We start from the raw sequence: 19,264 nt of genomic DNA, 5'->3' as shown, positions 1-19,264 counted from the left end.
CAGGAACTCCCAGGAACCGCTCTTTTATGTTTATTTATGGCGAACGCCACAAGTGTGTGCTAGAAAACATTCCTAAACAACATGCTAAGATCTACTCAACACCTGTGACATCCGATATCCCTAATGGGCCTCCTGATACTTTTCAGGTGCCACTGAATTGAGAAAGGGGCCGCCGTCTCTGTGCCGGTGGCGGCAGCCAAAAGTTCTCCCAAGTCCCAACAGAGGCACCCCTTCAAGGAAGCTTCCAACCTCGAGGGGAAAAAAACCTCTCCAGATACTTCACAGCTTTTATGAACCAAACACATGGGTCTCTTGAAATTCATAAATATTCAGTGATGTCTTTATTTAAACACATATTTATTTAGGAACCTGCAGTTGAGTGCATTTGCCACACATATAATAATCCTGGGAATGATGCATGGTTTTGATTTCATGAAAGGTGTTATGGGATGCACATATGAGAGAGAGAGAGAGTGAGAAAAAACTTGGGTAAGCAGCTGGGCGCTGATCCTAGGATGGGATTTCCTCTGTGGGAGTGAAGCGTACCCACCCCGACCGATTCCTCTGGCTGAAGCTTGGAAAGGCTCAGGACAGTATTTGAATGTCCAGGCTCACCCTGGCCGTGAGATTAGACACAAAGATAAGGAATCCTTCCCAAGCCTTGAATTGGGGCATCTTGATTCAGTCTCTGGGTCCAAACAATTATCGAGCCATCCACTGAGAGATCTGTCCTGGTAAGGGGCCAAAAAATAAACTCTTCCTTTCCTAAAAATGAGTCAGAACACTTGAGCCAGAGAATGTCAGACATATGCCTTGATGGTTGGCCAAACGAAATGCCCGGCTCTGCTACCACGAAGAATTTCCATTTATTTGTATATGCCATGTGTTCAGCATTCTTCCCAGCACATCTATTAAGTCATTTACACTTCATGACAACCTTCTGAGAGAGGTACGGCTCGTTCCCCATTTTACAGAGGGCCAAACAGAGGCTCAGAGATGCTTGCCCTGGGTTCCTCAGCTAGCAGCTGGTGGAGCCTGGAGGCCCCCTCTCATCTGTCAGGTCACTGCCTGACCCAACCACCGTGGCCCACCACCTTGCCAACAGTGGCACCACCATCACCGCCCAGGCTGGACCAATGGGACATGGTCATTTCTTAATTCTATGTGGAGTGGGAACTAATACACAACTATTCACTGCTTTGCTGCCTCCTGATTTCTGACAATTTCCATCTCCTGAGAATTAGGGATGGCTTTGGGGAAGAGGTAAATCTGTGAAATGTCAGAAAAAAAATATTTTCCGTAGTTCAGCTTGCTTAAAATATTCAAGGCTGCCAACATTGGATCCTGGCTACAATTTAAGATCTAGGATAGGTATACCCCCAACATCTGTTCAGATTAGCCATCCAAATACAGATATGTGAATGGATGGATGGAGAAATGAAAACGTCGTAATTAACTATTTCCCTGTGTCTCCCCATCAGACCCTGAAAGGCAGGCCTCATAGGCCATTAATCTCTGAATCCCCCAGAGCCTGATTCAGAACAGATGCTTAACAGCAGTTTATCGAACCAACCTGAGAATTAACAAAGACAGTTGGCTTCCAGTTATCCAGGACCTGGTACCTCAGTCCTTTGCTTCTCCTCATTTTTTTTTTTTTCTGTCACTCACTAGTCCCATCAGATGACAGCCATCGGGGGAGAGGAACTGGGGACAAACTGCTTCCCCTGTGTGTGGGCAGCTTGAGGGAAAGGTCTGTTGGAGAATCGATCACTAGCTATTTACTGGGTGATACTGCTCAGGGACTGTACCTTAGCCTCGCTGCCCTGGTACCTCATGGAGGGTTAACTGCTATGACTTCCTTTTACCTAATTCTGGAGTTTCTCACACTAGGAATTCCCACTGTGCTTTAGGCAGCTTGTAGTGACTTAGGAACGTAATGAAATCGAAGCCCCTCATTTTTCAGAGGAAGGATGCTAGCCCCAAGGAGTAGGAGCAACTAGTCCAGAGATGCTCATAGTAAGTGCCTTGGCTCATTCATCCATCAGTATTTGTGGAAAGCCTGCAGTGTGCCAGGCTCTGGAAGGCAGCAGTGCCCAGCATGTCCCTGCCCTCATGGAGCCCATAGTCTTTGACCAAATAATCTTCCATCAAACAAAAAGGAAATGTTGGGCTTCCCTGGTGGCGCAGTTGTTGAGAATCTACCTGCCAATGCAGGGGACACGGGTTCGAGCCCCGGTCCGGGAAGATCCCACACGCCGCGGAGCAACTAGGCCCGTGAGCCACAACTACTGAGCCTGCACGTCTGGAGCCTGTGCTCCGCAACAAGAGAGGCCGCGATAGTGACAGGCCCGCGCACCGCGATGAAGAGTGGCCCCCGCTTGCCACAACTAGAGAAAGCCCTCGCACAGAAACGAAGACCCAACACAGCAAAAATAAATTAATTAATAAACTCCTAAATTTCCTAATTAAATAAATTAATTAATAAAATCTTCTTAAAAAAAAAGAAATTTTGCCAGGTGACAAGATTTTTTGAAGGAAAGGCGCATGGAACTGTGAGAATATAGATTAGGGCAATTTGACCTGATTTCGGGGGTTGGGCAAGGTTTCTCTAAACAAGCAGTGGATGAATTGAAATGCAAAAGGTTAACTAGGAGTTGGCTGGGCAGAGAAACAGTCCAGGCAGAAGAAACCACATACCCAAAGACCCTGAGACAGGAGGGAACTTGGTGCATCAGGGAACCTAAAAGGTGACTATCGTGGCTATGACTTGTCTGAGTTCACACTTCAAAGAAGTGTCGGATGTTCAGAGTTGACATAATGTAGGATAGTGTGACATTTTCCTCATTCGCTGAGAAATTACTTATTCTTTCTCCGTGTCACCATGTTTTCCTTTTCTCAGTTCTAATTCAAATTAGACCATGCCCCTTCCCAATAAAAGAAAGTTGGACTCAGAAATATGACTGAGATAAGACTGAATAAATTACAATCACAGTGCTTGCTTTTCTATCCCATGGACTGCGGTGTTATTCTCTCTCAAGTCCACAGGGCCTAAGGGAAATCCCTACAGGGAAAAGTAAAGAGAAATAGGAACAGAAAGCTAGCACATGGGAAAAGAATTCTAATTGTTTCATGCTTCCCCAAAGGTAAAGTAATAGGGAAACAGATTTTGCTGAAGAATTAGGTAGTACTTTTTAACATTCCAAGGTGTCGCCAAGATAGAAAGGGACAGCTGTGGGAGCCAGTGGGTTCCCTGTCCTGGACAGTGTTCAGGGAGAGGCAGGACATCCACTTGGTGGAAACGTTCGAACAGTGGCCATAAGAAAAGGGGCCCAGTGACTTTGCAGTTCCCCCCAAAGCTAAGAACTAGTGCTCTGGGATTAAGTGACCCATCAGGCAGTTGGTTCTCTACCATGTGGAATGTCCCTGATCAAGTGGTAGGATTCCAGGTAGAAGCCCAGGGGCTTAGCAAGAGGCCACATAGTCAAAATCACTGTAATACTCTTTAAAGCAAACAAACAAACAAACAAAACCACCTGAAATGTGAACTCTGTCATCAGTCTTGTGTAGCCAGCCGCCTCTAACAGCACTGTGCTCTCTTCTTGTTTCTCATTCACTAACGAACATTTGAGTTTCCTCAGTGAGCCAGACTCAGTGCAGGGTGGGGGTCAGCAGTGAACTCTGTGGACATACGTTTAAAAAGGTGCACTGAGGGGTGTCTGGGAGCAGGGTCTTCTGTAGAAGCGACCTGCAGCTGGGACCTGCTGCCCAAGGGGAAGGCAATGGGGCCAGGCTGTGTGCCCTTGGTGTCCTGCATCTTCCCAGCCTCACTTTGAGAGTGCCGCCAGCTCCCGCAGCCCATGTCCTGCCCACCGCTACGTAGCCTGGGAGAGGTCAGAGGAGAATTGAAGTCCAGCAGTTCCAAGGGTGCTACTGGGGCCCAGAGCCATCCACAGACATCTGGAATCACTGAAAAAGCCAAAAAGAAGTGGCTTTGTCTCCCCTTCTCCAGGTCACCCTTTGGCTTTGCAATATGTTTTTTGTGGGGTTTTTTGTTTTGTTTTTTTAAGGGCCTTGTTCGGCATTTATTTTTCATTATTAATGCATATGGCTGGAGGATTATACATGTTCATCCCCATAAGACAGGGAAAAACACATTGTCATAAAAGAAAATGAAGATGATTCAAAGAAATGGAAAGATATCCCATGCTCTTAGATTGGAAGAATATTGTTAAAATGGCCATACTACCCAAAGCAATCTACAGATTTAATGCAATCCCTATCAAAATACTCATGACGTTTTTCACAGAACTAGAACAAATAATCCTAAAATTTACATGGAACCACAAAAGATCCAGAATTGCCAAAGCAATCCTGAGGGGAAAAAAACAAAGCTGGAGGCATAACCCTCCCAGATAAGACCATCTACAAAGCTATAGTAATCAAAACATGATGGTATTGGCACAGAAACAGACATATAGATCAATGGCACAGAAGAGCACAGAAATAAACCCACACACCTACGGTCAATTAATCTTCAACAAAGGAAGCAAGAATATGCAATGGAGAAAAAAGAGTCTCTTCAGCAAGTGGTGCTGGGAAAGCTGGACAGCCTCATGTAAATCAATGAAGTTAGAACACACCTTCTCACCATACACAAAAATAAACTCAAAATGGTTTAAAGATCTAAATGTAAGACATGACACCATAAAACTCCTAAAAGAGAATATAGGCAAAACATTCTTGGACAAAAATCGTAGCAATATTTTCTTAGATCAGTCTCCCAAGGCAATAGAAATAAAAGCAAAAATAAATAAATGGGACTTAATCAAACTTAAAAGCTCTTGCACAGCAAAGGAAACCATCAACAAAACGAAAAGACAACCTGAGTGGGAAAAAATATTTGCAAATGATGCAACCAACAAGGAGTTAATATCCAAAACATACAAACAGCTCATATAACTCAGTATCAAGAAAACAAACAACCCAATCAAAAAATGGGCAGAAGACCTAAATAGACATTTCTCCAGAGAAGACATGCAGATGGCCAACAGGCACATGAAAAGATGCTCAACATCGCTAATTATTAGAAAAATGCAAATCAGAAGCACAATGAGGTATCACCTCACACCTGTCAGAATGGCCATCGTCAAAAAGTCTACAAATAATAAATGCTGGAGGGGGTGTGGAGAAAAAAGAACCCTCCTACACTGTTGGTGGCAATATAAATTTGTATGTAAATACTATGGAAAACAGTACAGACATTCCTTAAAAATCTAAAAATAGAGCTACCATACGCTCCAGCAATCCCACTCTGGAAAAGATGAATACTCTTAATTCTAAAAGATACATGCACCCCAATATTCATAGCAGTGGTAAGACATGGTAACAACCCAAGTGCCCATCAACAGACTATTGGCTTAAGAAAATGTAACACACACATATGTATATATATATATATATATATATATATATATGTAATAGAATGCTACTCAGCCATAAAAAAGAATGAAATATTGCCATTTGCAGCAACACGGATGGACCTAGAGAATATTATACTTAATGAATCAGAGAAAGACAAATATTACATGATATCACTTATATGTGGAATCTTAAAAATGATACAAATGAATCTATATACAAAACAGAAACAGACTCACAGACAGAGAAAACTAACTTATGGTTACCAAAGGGGAAAGAGAGGGCAGAGGGATAAATTAGGAGTACGGGATTAACAGATACACGCTACTAAATAGGAAATAGAAAAGCAGGAAGGATTTACTGTACAGCACAGGGAACTATATTGAATATCTTGTAATAACCTATAATGGAAAATAATCTGAAAAAATATTTATATATATATATATATATAACTGAATCACTTTGCTGTACACCTGAAACACAATACTGTAAATCAACTATACTTCAATTTTTAAAAAACCGTCAGATGGAGAACCACCTTAATATTGAGGTTTATCTAAAAAGCAAATGTTTACATATTTTTATTACTTTCAAATAAACTGACAGCATAGTTGCTACGATATTTTATAATTCGTCAATAATCGGATTGTTTAAAAATTATTTGTTACAGAAAGATCACTGTGATAAAATCAACTTTTTCTTCTAATAATTTATACTTGATATGCATTATAAGAGTGTAATATTAATAGGCAAGATAATTCAAGCAGCCTGACTGATCTCATTAACTAGTCATCTTCAAATTCAGAAAACAAAAGGAATCAATAAACAAAAATAAAAAGCAAATTTTTGCCAATCAGAGAGACAGGGTTCAGTTTTCTGCATATGAGAGAGAGGAGAGAGGAAATGTGTAAATTCTCACACACACACAGGTGAGTTGACTTACCCCTAAGGCTGTAATTTTGCACCTGGCTTTCCTCAAGGAGAAAAGGAAGCAGTATCTCTGGAGCACACGTATGCTTTGCACACCTCTTCTGTTTTCCTCCCAGCAGCCGGGATGATGAATTGTGGAAGTGAGGCTCAGGGAGGTTAGGTAACTGACCTCGGCACACAGCTCGGAAGTGGCTGACCCTGGATCCAGCTTTCTCTGACTCCATGGCTCTTTCCTCCCTGCTCCACGGCGGAGACCACAGTCCTGTGCTGAGCTGACGTTCCTCAGCCTGGTTGGGAGAAGGAAAAATCGCTCTTTACCCACCTTTGGCCTTGTTTTCCTGGAGTCTCGAGAACTGTTCACATGGACATCCACCCACAGGCAGCCTCCTTTCCGAAGACGGTGAAAGACCCAGTTTGCTGCGGGAAATCCTGTTCGGAGAGCACAGCGGGAGGCCAGCTGTGGTCCGTGTGCCCATCCTGGGTGCGTGTGGCTCTGCATGGGATCAGCGGTAAGACACGTGGTCCTCTTCAGCTGCCCGGGACCGCCAGCCAGTCTTTGAAGCAGACCTGCGCTCTCCTGTGCCACGTGACTCCCTGCAGCGAGCAGCTGTGAACGTAGGGCAAGGAGGGTCAGGTGTGGCGAGAAGCAGTGAAAGTTGGATTGACCGCAGTAGAATCCAGGTTCCACCACTTACTACTTGCCTGACACCGTTTAATCTCGCTAAACCCCCATCTCTTCACTGCAGGTGGGCCTACCTCCCGGGTTACCAAGTTACCAAATGAGATGATCCATATCAGCACTTAGCATTGGGCCTGGCACATAATAAGCATGAGATATATTTAAGCTACTCTCACTGTTGTCACAACCATGATCGTTATTGCTTTTGACTCTGCCGCTGAGCAGTCACGTGACCCGGGGAAATCGCTTTTCCTCCCCCGAGCTTCCTTTTTTTTTTTCTCGTGAAATGAGTGATGTTGGCAGCATCACCTATAAGGATCCCTGTAGCTCTTACGATTCGGTGACATTTGCTGGATCACTTTTGGATGGTACCAGGTCCCAAGGACACCCTGGAATCTGGTTGCATCCACAGACGTTTCTTTTGCAAGCTGTTTCCTTAACTCCAGTATTCAGTCTTATTGTCGGGAGCATTTAGGGAATGTGGGTACATTTGACATCCAGACGTTAAGAATGACAAACAACATAGATAATCTGCTGATGCCTTCGGCTGAGAAGTCTGGTATTCTTGCTCTTGGCCCCCTGCACAAGAAAAACACCAAAACTTCTCAAGGCCTTCTTGGCTACTTAGACAGAGAAGTGACTGAGCAGTAACGCAGCCTTACCAGGAGGGAGGCAAAGAAAAAGCCAGTGTCTTCAGGAATCTACAGATTTGATCACCTTCCAGCCTGTCATGGAATCCTGACTACGTCCTTTACAGCCCCGAGCCCTCCCCTTGGATTCGTGCTCAGGATCCTTGGATCTCAGGAACCCACAGAGGAAATGGAGGTCAGCCTTAGTTTCCTGAGGCTGCCATCAAGTACCACAAACGGGGTGGCTTAACCGACAGGAATTTATTCTCCCACGGTCTGGAGACTGGAAGTCTGGTGCTGGCAGGGTTGCTTCCTTCTGAGGGCTGCGTGGGAACGTGTGTTCCTTGCTTCTCTGCTAGCTTCTGGCGGGTTGCTGGCAATCCTTGCCTTATAGATGCAACACCCCAATTTCTGCCTCCGTCTCCCCATGATGTTCTCCCTGTGTCTGTCTCCGTGTCCAAATTTCCCCTTTTTATAAGGACACCAGCCCTATGGGATTAGGTCCCACCCTAATGACCTCATTTTAACATTGATCGCCTCTGTAAAGGAATTTCCAAATAGGGTTATGTTCTGAGGTACTAAGGGTTAGGACTTCAACATATCTTTGGGGGTTGGGAGGACACAATTTAACCCATAAGAAGGTCCTTGGACTATTTTCGTTCCTTCAAAGTACATAAGAATTAAACACGTCTCCATACTGACTCAATAAACACTGTTTAAGGGCACAGGCTCTGGAAATTGCCTGGGTTGGAATTTTGGCTCTGCCATTTTCTAGCTGTGTGATCTTGGGCAAGGTTTTTAGCTTCTCTGTGCTAAGTTTCCTCACCTGTAAAATGGGAATAACAATTTTATCTACACCTGAGGGTTGATAGAAACATTAAATTAAAAAATACACTTAAAATTTCTCATCTTATTATGATTATTTTATGTCCTATTTGGAAAGGGTTCCATCTAACAAATACAACAAAAGCACATGTAATATTTACCACCCGCCTGGCACTATTTTATATGCTGGTGCATATATCAACTTCTTATCACAACTACTTTGTGGATGCTACTATCATCCCTGTTTTACAGAAGCAAAAACTAAGCCCTAGAGAGATTTTGACGTGTGTATGGCCCCATGGCCAGTACAGAGAGAACTCCCGACCCAAATCCAGGTGTGTCTGATTCTGGGGCCTTTTAGGAACCATTGTGACTGGCTGCCTCTCCAGGAATAAGAAAAGGGTCTTGTAATGATGAAATGAATCACCTCCTTCACTTGCCCAGAAAGTCATCCTGTTTTCAAAGGCCTTATTCTGAAGGCACTTCCCATAATGTTAGACTGTGGTCAGGAAACACACTCGTTTCTTTAAAACAGGGAGTTTGTCTCTCCTCCAGGTCCCAGGATGGCTTTGGAAGTGTCTCCCCAGGAGAGCCAAGGAGAGGCCACCCCCGATGCCTTGCACCCAGGGAATGATGGTCACCTCCCTGACATCTCTGGTTTTGTGTTGTCCTTCTAGGGAAGTCCATCAGAACTGCTGTGCTGATGAAGGGGACACTCTGTCTTCAAAGAGAGAAGAGAACTTCCGTCCCTGGCTGTGGGCCACCCTGGCCAGAGACTCCAAGTGCAACGCCTTCACTCGTACACACCTCCCCGAGGCCTGGTGGGAATTGTTCATAGTGCCAAAGTCCTACCACTGCGTTTTCCATGGGTCCTTGTAAATAGTTGGTTCCTGTGCCCAGGCCCCCGCCTCTTGCTGTACTGGAACCGATTTGTACAATGTGGGAAAATTTTGTTACCTTTTTAACCAAGGGCAACTTCCTTTTCCAGCACTACCATTGTAAGGTATTTTTCCAGGAGGGAGGGCTGATCACACGTGCTTTTCTCTTTTTTCCTTTCTTTTTTTTTTTTATTTTATTAATTTGGGGGAGGGGGGATGTTAGCATTAGTGCCATTATATCTACTGGATTTTAGGTAGGGAGAGTTCATTTTTAAAGGTAGTTTGAAATTTGGGAGATTTCTTCAGGGGAAAGGGCTGGGATTCAGGCATCTGTCTTAACTTGGGGAGGGTTTTACAGATGACAGATCTTCCAAATCAAATCCATTTCTATTTCTTCCCCAGCCTCCTCTGGGGGTCCCTGTTTAGCCACACACAAGGCTTTCTGAACTGCCACCAGGCCGGTCTGGTTTTTTTGATGGCCTGGCCTCAGACCTTGGGTCGAGCCAGCACCCGGAGAACTGGGTAGTGGACAGCTACCCACCCTGAGCCCCTTTTTAGTGACCAGCAGAAAGGGCTCTCCCGGATGCATTAGCATCATCATTACTTTTGTGAAATTAAAAGAAAAAGAGATCTTCGTGTCTAGATGGTACAAAGATGAACAGCTTTGGTTTTCATCTCCGTTCCTAGCTGCCTTTTCTCAGTGTGGTATTGGACAAGATTTCAGCTTGAAGCTTCACCACGAATTGCTTTTTTTGTTTGTTTGTGTGTTTGTTTTGGGCCAATTTTAGTTTCCTGAGTGCACTTTTTTTTTCCCTCAGTTAGTCCTAACTTCTAAAGAAAAACCAGGAGACATATCTGGTGTAAATGTTGCAGTATGAGCTGTGTTTGCAGTCCCTTCCCCTGCCCACACTGCCCCTCATTTGAGTACACTGCACAAATAAAAGGTTAGGGAGTTTGGAGAAAAAAAAACAATTTTTCTAACTTGTTGCTCATTTGTTGTAACTCAATAAAGCAAAGACTACACATTTTTATAACCTTTTCCTCTGCTCCTGGCTCCTCATTGCTGTCTGGCTCCCAGGGCACAGCCTGAGGGTTCCAACTCACCCATCTGTTTCAAATCCGTTATGACCACACTTCTCATCTTCCGTCCTGGTGAGGCCTGACAGCGCCGGTGGGACTGTAAAAACAGGGGGTAAGTGTCGACGTGGGAATCTTCATCACATCTCTGTGACATAGAGAAGAAGTGAGTGACAGGCCCACCCTTCTCCGGGGTCTTCACACATAGACTCATAAAATGCTGCAGAGAAGAGCACAGGCGTGGGAATGAGACCTGCCTGCAGGCCACCGCTTGCTCTCGGGGGACCTCAGGCAAGTCACTTCTGTCCCGGGTTGCTGGTGACTGGGACACTGCCACTTCTCCGAGAAGGCCGGCTTTTGTGTCTCTGACCCGGTGAGGTTTAAAAAGCCCCTCGTTGTTCAAGGCGACCCTCGTTTAGACCAGTGCCTTTCGAGCTTGAGCAGGTAGCGGAATCACCTGGAAGGCTGGTTAGAGTTTCTAACTGAGTAGGTCTGGGTGGACCAGAGAACGTCCACTGCTCCCAGGTGAGGCTGGTACTGCCAGCTCGGGGTCCCAACATTGGGAATCTCTGGTCTAGATGTTTCATTTTCACAGGGACTTACAGACTTTTGGGCAGCTTATCCACCCCTCAGCCTCCAAACTCTCCCCATCCACCTCCCCCGCTGCAAAAAAACCAAAAATCCAACCTGCGCTTTTCTTATTACAAAAACAAAAGTGCCAAGTGGCTGTAGCTGGCTCATCTCCCGCTTCCTGCCTACGCTGCCTTTCCTGTCTGCGCTCCGAGCCGTGGACCATCCGCAGACCTCATCTCCTCATGCTGTCCTGTCCTTCCAGACCATCAATGAACGTCAGCCCATCCCAGCCCCCTCCAGCTTCTCCCTGGCAGGCAGCTGCCTTCCCCTCCTGCTAGTTACCACCCTTGCCGTTCCGCTTGCCACTCTCAAGCGATTTAAGTAAATTCTTCCAGAAAGGCAGCAGGAGATGCTATTAAATGCCTGAAGAAACCAAAGGGAAAACCTTGCCAGAACTTTTGTCTTTTTATTTTTAATTTCTGCACCAAAGAGAAAGCTTTGCTAATTGGTTGCAATGAAAATACACAGGGAAAACAGCTGTGCTCTTTTAAGCACCCAGCAAAATCTGACAAGCTACATCTCCCCCCCACCCGGGAATGATCAAAGGGTGGCAGAAACTAGGAGAGGGGTTCTTAAGGGGAATACACGGACAGGTGAGGTGGAAGAGAGCCGTGGAGTGGTGTGAACACCTGCTGGTTTTGTCTGCCCCGTACCTCTTTGCACTACATCTCTTCCTTTAGGGTTCACTTGTCTCCCCTTCTGTTCATCTGATTCTGAGGGGCTGCCCATCACGGTGACCCGCTCCCCTCCCACAGGACAAGCCTGGCGCTCCAGCCCCCTGTTCACCGAGCTGGGTGCAGTGTGATGCAGGTGCACTCAGATGCTGGGAGAGAGCTCCCTTTTTCCATTGAGATGACGAGTGTGATCTTAGCCTGGAGCCACCAGCATCCAAACCTCCTGCCCGAGAGAGGAAGCCAGTCTGCAGGTAGCAAGAATGAGGCTGAAAACTCAAGAAAAGAGGCAGAGGAGCAACGGAAGAAGAAAGAGATGATGGTGGCAGTGATGATGGTGGTGGTGATGACAGTGGTGACATCATTTGAGTCCCTGGACCCTGCCATTCCTGAGGCCAGCTCCCTATCATTCCAGTTTCATAAAAACCAACATATTTCTCGTTTTGACTTAGGCTAAAAACCTTTTGAATTGGGTTTCTGTTGCTAGAAACTCAGCATTCGGATGGTTTGATGAGGTTATGAGATAAAAAACAAAGGAAAGACAGTAAGTGTAAACAGCCCCATATAGCTGGTGGCTACTATACTGGATGTCCATCTCTAAGTCCTTGCTACTCAAGTGTGTTCCCTGGATCAGAAGTGGCAGCATCACCAGGGTGCTTGTTAGAAACGCAGAATCTCCAGCCCCTACCCCAGACCTGTTGAATCGTAATCTGCAATTTCACACCATCCCCAGGTGACTCAACTGTTCATTCAAGTTTAAGAAACTCTGCTCTGAAGGCTCTGAAGGGCTCCTCGCCAGCCTCTTCCAGCACACTGAGGGCTGGGGGCGAGATGTGATACACCACAGAGCCTGTTTTCAGAGTGTAGACTCCAAGGCCTTGGGGAGCAGGAAGGCAGAGGCAGCAACAGGATGGAGATCATGTGGTACCCCAGGTGCGGGTGCCCTTGTCCTTCCAGACCACCTGGTGCACAGCTACTTCTAGCCAACAGCATGCGGAAATGACAGCTCTCACTGGCCTGCCACAATACAAGCTGGAGAGAACTGGGAGAGACGTCAGTTCCCTCCTACTGATTTCTGAAAGCTCCCATCTGGAGCACCTAACAGCTGGATGTACTTACAAACCACAGTAGAGGCACCATCATTACCCCTGGGCGCTTGATCAATAAGAATGAATAAAAAAGACATCCAAGTACATTGCATGACATGTTGCAAGTCGGGTATCCTGTAGAGTGTAGGAGGCGCATTGCCCTGGACTTTGAGGAAGGGAGATGACAAAGGTCTCCATCAGTAACTCGCATACCATCTCCTAGAACCAGCCCCCAAAGCATTACAGACTGCCTCAGTCTGGATCCTTGAGAAAAAGAGACAGAACACTTAAACTGGGAAATCTAAGGGAAGTGCATTAAATGGATGTCCACACGGTGTGGGCAGGGCTTGGGGAAGCCAACAAGGAAGGATGTAGAGATCTTGGCCTGAAGGGGTAAGGGATGGGGCAGTTACTGGAACCTGTAAAGGATACATGCCTTCAATAAACCATGGTGACCCGGCAGGGGGAGAATCTGGGGAACAAATACCCTGACATCATTCTCCTCCTATCCTCTGCCCTCCTGCCACTTCCTCCCAATGGCCAAACCCAACCAGAAGTCAGAGGGTAAGGGGATCTGTTGGTCCAGTCCATCAGAGTCTGCCTCTCAGCACACAGAGCAGGTGGGGAAAGGGTGGGGGGGGAGGGAACAGATGGTCCAGCGCACACATCAATCTATGGGCTGGACCAAAGATGACAAATACACACCAAGGATGCTATATGCCCCACTCATGGCAAACATTAATAATCAACTGAAGCGTCTTTGGCTGCTGGGCTTCGACGGCCTTCACAATACTGAACACAGAGCCTCACCTTGAATCTATTAACCTTGGAACATGAGATGACACATTGGGTGCGTGCCCCTGGTTGCCTAGCTAGTATCCATTCCCTCATTCTTCCTCACTAACAGAACCAAGATATTGCCCAGGCACTGACATACCCCAGTCCCAGGTCAGAAACTCAATTTCCCTTGCAGCCAGGAGCGGCCAATGAGATGCACACAGAAGGCTCTTGCATAGCTGGTGCCTGTCTTCTTCCTCCCTTGTTCTTACCTTGTGTGCACTGCTGATCTTGAGACTACATCCTTAATAGCTTCTTTGAGCCCCTGAACCAGTGCCACAGCTGAAAGTTTTCAAACATCTTGATATGTGAGAAAAATATCTATTCGTTTAATCCACCACTCATTGCATTTGTCTGATACTTGCATTCAAATGTGCTCGTGACACAAAACTTTTGTGCCATCCTTAGACTGGATATCAATCCTCTCACTCATGCATGAGTTCATTTATACCTGTGCCAATTGCCAGGTGAGAGATAAGTTATGTATAGTCTCCCTCCTCAAGGAAACTTGATATATATATATATATATATATATATATACTTGTTTTTTTGGGTTTTTTTGCGGTACGCGGGCCTCTCACTGTTGTGGCCTCTCCCGTTGCAGAGCACAGGCTCCAGACACGCAGGCTCAGCGGCCATGGCCCACAGGCCCAGCCGCTCCGCAGCATGTGGGATCTTCCCGGACCGGGGCACGAACCCGTGTCCCCTGCATCGGCAGGCAGACTCCCAACCACTGCACCACCAGGGAAGCCCCTTGATCTATATTTTGAAGGATGAGTAGGAGCTGGCCAAATGGATAAATCAGAGGAAGGCACAAGATGCAGAAGTGAAAGAGTGTATATATACAATGTCAGGGTGTTACGTAGTAGAAATCCAACGAGGAGGCTATAACGTGTAACAAAAGAAGAAACCATCAGTTTTCAACAACCAACTTTGAAAAGCAACCAAGTCACACTGATTCAAACCCAGTCATAAAAAAACAGAAGTGATTATCCACTTGGAAAGACCCTGAATAACTGCCAAAGAATTATGCTATTTGCTTGTATGATGGGAAATCAAAAAGTGTTTGGGATTTACCAAGATGAGTAAAATGTTGTATAAAACTGATGTAAAGTGAAACAAAATACATTCGAAGTCTTTTACCTTGGACTTGCTTCCCATGGCTGAGTTTGGGTCACAAACCTTGGGATCAGGTCCATCTGTCCAAAGGATGTCCCAACTCCTTCCCCAGTCTCTTCCTCTGCCCACTCTGGTCTGCTTACTGATTGGTGAGCACTCCCTGGGTCCACACAGTTTCTCCTCTCAGAATGTGCCCCTTCCCCATTTCTTCCAGTCCCAGTTGAAGTTTCACCAGACCAAAGAAAGGTACATCTTGTGTGACAGAGAGGCTGGATTTAAGGAAGACACACATACCCCAACTGGCTCTCTGGAAGCCCTGCTGCACTGAACTCCTGCATCAACGGGATGTAGTTCTCGATCTAACCACATATGGGTTAGTTGTTCAGTCTCCTCTTTGTGTTATGCTCCTCCTGGCCAGGAAATGTACTGAACATCTGTCCAGTATTCCTTCCCCATCTCTTTCAGCAACACTCACACCCCTTTCCACTGGGAGAGTCTTCTACAGACCTGCTCTTTCCCTGTGTCAACTCTAAGATGTTGGTGTGGCACCAGCACAGGACAGGATCCTTCTGTCCATGGGTAATCATGTGATTCAGACCTAACCAATCGTAGCACTATCTCTGACCTCAGTGAGTGCCCAAGGGGTACACACATGACCCAAGCTGGGCCAATCAGAGTCTTTCCTGAGGTTTAAAGAAATTGAAGCAGGGGGAGGGGAGAGAGAGAGAAAGAGATAGAAAAAAAGACAGAAGCAAGGAGAGAGAGAGAGCGAAATGACATCATTTTAGTATTTAGATCCAGTCAACCTTAAAGTTAGATACATCCCATCTTCCCCCAGTTATGTGTCAACAGATCCTCCTTTTGCTTAAAAATTAGTTTGAGTTGCATTACTTCATTCAGAAATGAGGGACTTCCCTGGTGGCACAGTGGTTAAGAATCCATCTGCCAATGCAGGGGACAAGGGTTCAATCCCTGGTCCAGGAAGATCCCACATGTCGTGGAGCAACTAAGCCCGTGTGCCACAACTACTGAGCCCATGTGCCACAACTACTGAAGCCAGCGCACCTAGAGCCCATACTCCACAACAAGAGAAGCCGCCGCAATGAGAAGCCCATGCACCGCAACGAAGAGTAGCCCCCATTCGCCGCAACTAGAGAAAGCCCACACGCAGCAACAAAGACCCAACGCAGCCAAAAATAAAATAATTTTTTTTTAAAAAATGAAAGAGTTATGACTAAAACCCATACTCCTACCCTACTGCCCAGCACATGTCTGCTGAACTGATAACAAGTAAAAATGCAAGGGCAAGAAGAGACTGAAAAGGAAGAGTAGGCTGCTGCTGAAAGGTTGCACCCAAGCAGGAATTTCAGGCTAGATGGACTGCTCCAGCTTTCATGTTTACTGCTCCCCAACCTGAGGTTGCAGACGGGCCTGAAGGCATGCTGGTCCCCTCGGTTCCTGCGCAGCGATTTCCTACTGAAGCCTGGTCTGCAGCTCCTCCTGCTGCTCTGATGGGGCCTCACCTTTCATGATGAGAATATCTTCCAGGAGAACATGGTGTCCTTTGGCACAGGGCTAACTAAGCACTTGGCCCAGTAAGGATCCTGCAGGAGCCACAGGAGCCACTGAAGCTGCAGGCCAACTGGTGTCTCACACCACCCTGGTGAGCCAGCAGCCTCTGGAGCAAGACCAGCTCACTCACAGTTCCCTGACTCTGCACTTACTGTCATGGAACTTTGACAGAAGAATTGCTGCTCCCCCCTCCAGAGCCCTCCAAAGCCCAACTGTCTCAAGGGAATTTACTCTTCATATCTTCAGTAGAGTCAACCTCTCTGTAGTTAATGCCATGTGGCTGACAGGGTCTTGGTGCTCTGGCCAGGTGTCAGGCCTGTGCCTCTGACGTGGGAGAGCCAAGTTCAGGACATTGGTCCACCAGAGACCTCCCAGCTCCATGTAATATCAAATGGTGAAAGCTCTCCCAGAGATCTCCATCTCAACTCTAAGACCCAGCTCCACTCAACGACCAGCAAGCTACAGTGCTGGATACCCTATGCCAAACAACTAGCAAGACAGGAAAAAAACCCACCCATTAGCAGAGAGGCTGCCTAAAATCATAATAAGGTCACAGACACCCCAAAACATACCACCGGACGTGGTCCTGCCCACAAGAAAGACAAGATCCAACCTCATCCACCAGAACACAGGCACCAGTCCCATCCACCAGGAAGCCTACACAACCCACTGAACCAACCTTAGCCACTGGTGTCAGACACCAAAAACAATGGGAACTATGAACATGCAGCCTGCAAAAAGGAGACCCCAAACACAGTAACTTAAGCAAAATGAGAAGACAGAGAAACAGACAGAAGATGAAGAAGCAAGGTAACAAAACCCACCACACGAAAACAAATGAAGAGGAAATAGGCAGTCTACCTGAAAAAGAATGCAGAGTAATGATAGTAAAGATGATCCAAAATCTTGGGAATAGAATGGAGAAAATACAAGAAACATTTAACAAGGACCTAGAAGAGCTAAAGAGCAAACAAACAATGATGAACAACACAATAAATGAAATTAAAAATTCTCTAGAAGGAATCAATACCAGAATAACTGAGGCAGAAGAACAGATAAGTGACCTGAAAGATAAAATAGTAGAAATAACTACCACAGAGTAGAATAAAGAAAAAAGAATGAAAAGAATTGAGGACAGTCTCAGAGACCTCTGGGACAACGTTAAACACACCAACATTCGAATTATAGGGGTCCCAGAAGAAGAGAAAAAGAAAGGGACTGAGAAAATATTTGAAGAGATTATAGTTGAAAACTTCCCTAATTTGGGAAAGGAAATAGTCAAGTCCAGGAAGTGCAGAGAGTCCCATACAGAATAAATCCAAGGAGAAGCACACCAAGACACATATTAATCAAACTATCAAAAATTAAATACAAAGAAAAGATATTAAAAGCAGCAAGGGAAAAACAACAAATAACACACAAGGGAATCCCCATAAGGTTAACAGCTGATCTTTCAGCAGAAACTCTGCAAGCCAGAACATATTTAAAGTGATGAAAGGGGAAAACCTACAACCAAGATTACTCTACCCAGCAAAGATCTCATTCAGATTCGACAGAGAAATTGAAACCTTTACAGAGAAGCAAAAGCTAAGAGAATTTAGCACCACCAAACCAGCTTTACAACAAATGCTAAAGGAACTTTTCTAGGCGGGAAACACAAGAGAAGGAAAAGACCTACAAAAACAAACCCAAAACAATTAAAAAAATGATAATAGGAACATACATATCGATAACTACCTTAAATGTAAATGGATTAAATGCTCCAACCAAAAGACATAGACTGGCTGAATGGATACAAAAACAAGACCCGTATATATGCTGTCTACAAGAGGCCCACTTCAGACCTAGGGACACATACAGATTGAAAGTGAGGGGATGGAAAAAGATATTCCATGCAAGTGGATATCAACAGAAAGCTGGACTAGCAATTCTCATATCAGACAATATAGACTTTAAAATAGGGCCTCCCTGGTGGCGCAGCAGTTGAGAGTCTGCCTGCCGATGCAGGGGACACAGGTTCATGCCCCGGTCTGGGAAGATCTCACATGCCGCGGAGCGGCTGGGCCCGTGAGCCATGGCCGCTGAGCCTGCACGTCCGGAGCCTGTGCTCAGCAATGGGAGGGGCCACAACAGTGAGAGGCCCGCATACCGCAAAAAAAAAATAAAATAAAATAAATAAAGACTATTACAAGAGACAAAGAAGGACACTACATAATGATCAAGGGATCAATCCAAGAAGAAGATATAACAATTGTACATATTTATGCACCCAACATACATAAGGCAAATGATAACAGCCATAAAAGGGGAAATCAAAGGTAACACAGTCATAGTAGGGGACTTTAACACCCCACTTTCACCAATGGACAGATCACCGAAAATGAAAATAAATAAGGAAACACAAGCTTTAAATGACACATTAAACAAGGTGGACTTAATTGATATTTATAGGACATTCCATCCAAAAACAACAGAATACACTTTCTTCTCAAGTGCTCATGGAACATTCTCCAGGATAGATCATATCTTGGGTCACAAATCAAGCCTTGGTAACTTTAAGTAAATTGAAATCATATCAAGTATCTTTTCTGACCACAACACTATGCTGTAAAAAATACAAACACATGGAGGCTAAACAATACACTGCTAAATAACCAAGAGATCACTGAAGGAATCAAAGAGGAAATCAAAAAATACCTACAAACAAATGACAATGAAAACACGACGAACCAAAACCTATGGGATGCAGCAAAAGCAGTTCTAAGAGGGAAGTTTATAGCAATACAATCCTACCTCAAGAAACAAGAAACATCTCAATAAAAAACCTAACCTTACACCTATAGCAATTAGGCAAAGAAGAACAATAAAACCCCAAAGTTAACAAAAGGAAAGAAATCATAAAGATCAG

At 45.4% G+C, this 19,264-nt stretch overlaps 2 protein-coding genes across 2 annotated transcripts in view; one reads left to right on the top strand and one right to left on the bottom strand.

Annotated features, from left to right (window-relative positions):
- ZHX2 (zinc fingers and homeoboxes 2) overlaps positions 1-10,393 on the top strand; it is a 173,228-nt gene extending 162,835 nt beyond the window's left edge. Inside the window, exon 4 of the mRNA XM_029222599.1 lies at positions 9,159-10,393. The gene's annotated coding sequence lies outside the window, so the exon portion shown is untranslated. The remainder of the gene's footprint in view (positions 1-9,158) is intronic.
- Positions 6,606-19,264, bottom strand: part of DERL1 (derlin 1) — a 65,673-nt gene continuing 53,014 nt past the window's right edge. The window contains exons 8-9 of the mRNA XM_029222602.1: positions 10,464-10,536; positions 6,606-6,635 (exon numbers count right to left, since the gene is read on the bottom strand). Of these exons, the coding sequence (XP_029078435.1) occupies positions 10,497-10,536 (40 nt within the window). The 3' untranslated portion in view covers positions 6,606-6,635; positions 10,464-10,496. The remainder of the gene's footprint in view (positions 6,636-10,463; positions 10,537-19,264) is intronic.

The sequence above is a fragment of the Monodon monoceros genome, unplaced genomic scaffold (genome assembly GCF_005190385.1).
Source record: "Monodon monoceros isolate NGI ecotype Baffin Bay Population unplaced genomic scaffold, NGI_Narwhal_1 Super_Scaffold_14, whole genome shotgun sequence".
In the NCBI taxonomy this organism is placed as follows: Eukaryota; Metazoa; Chordata; class Mammalia; order Artiodactyla; family Monodontidae; genus Monodon; species Monodon monoceros.
The sequence above is the reverse complement of the archived record's forward strand: the minus strand, read 5'-3'. Positions and strand labels throughout refer to the sequence as shown.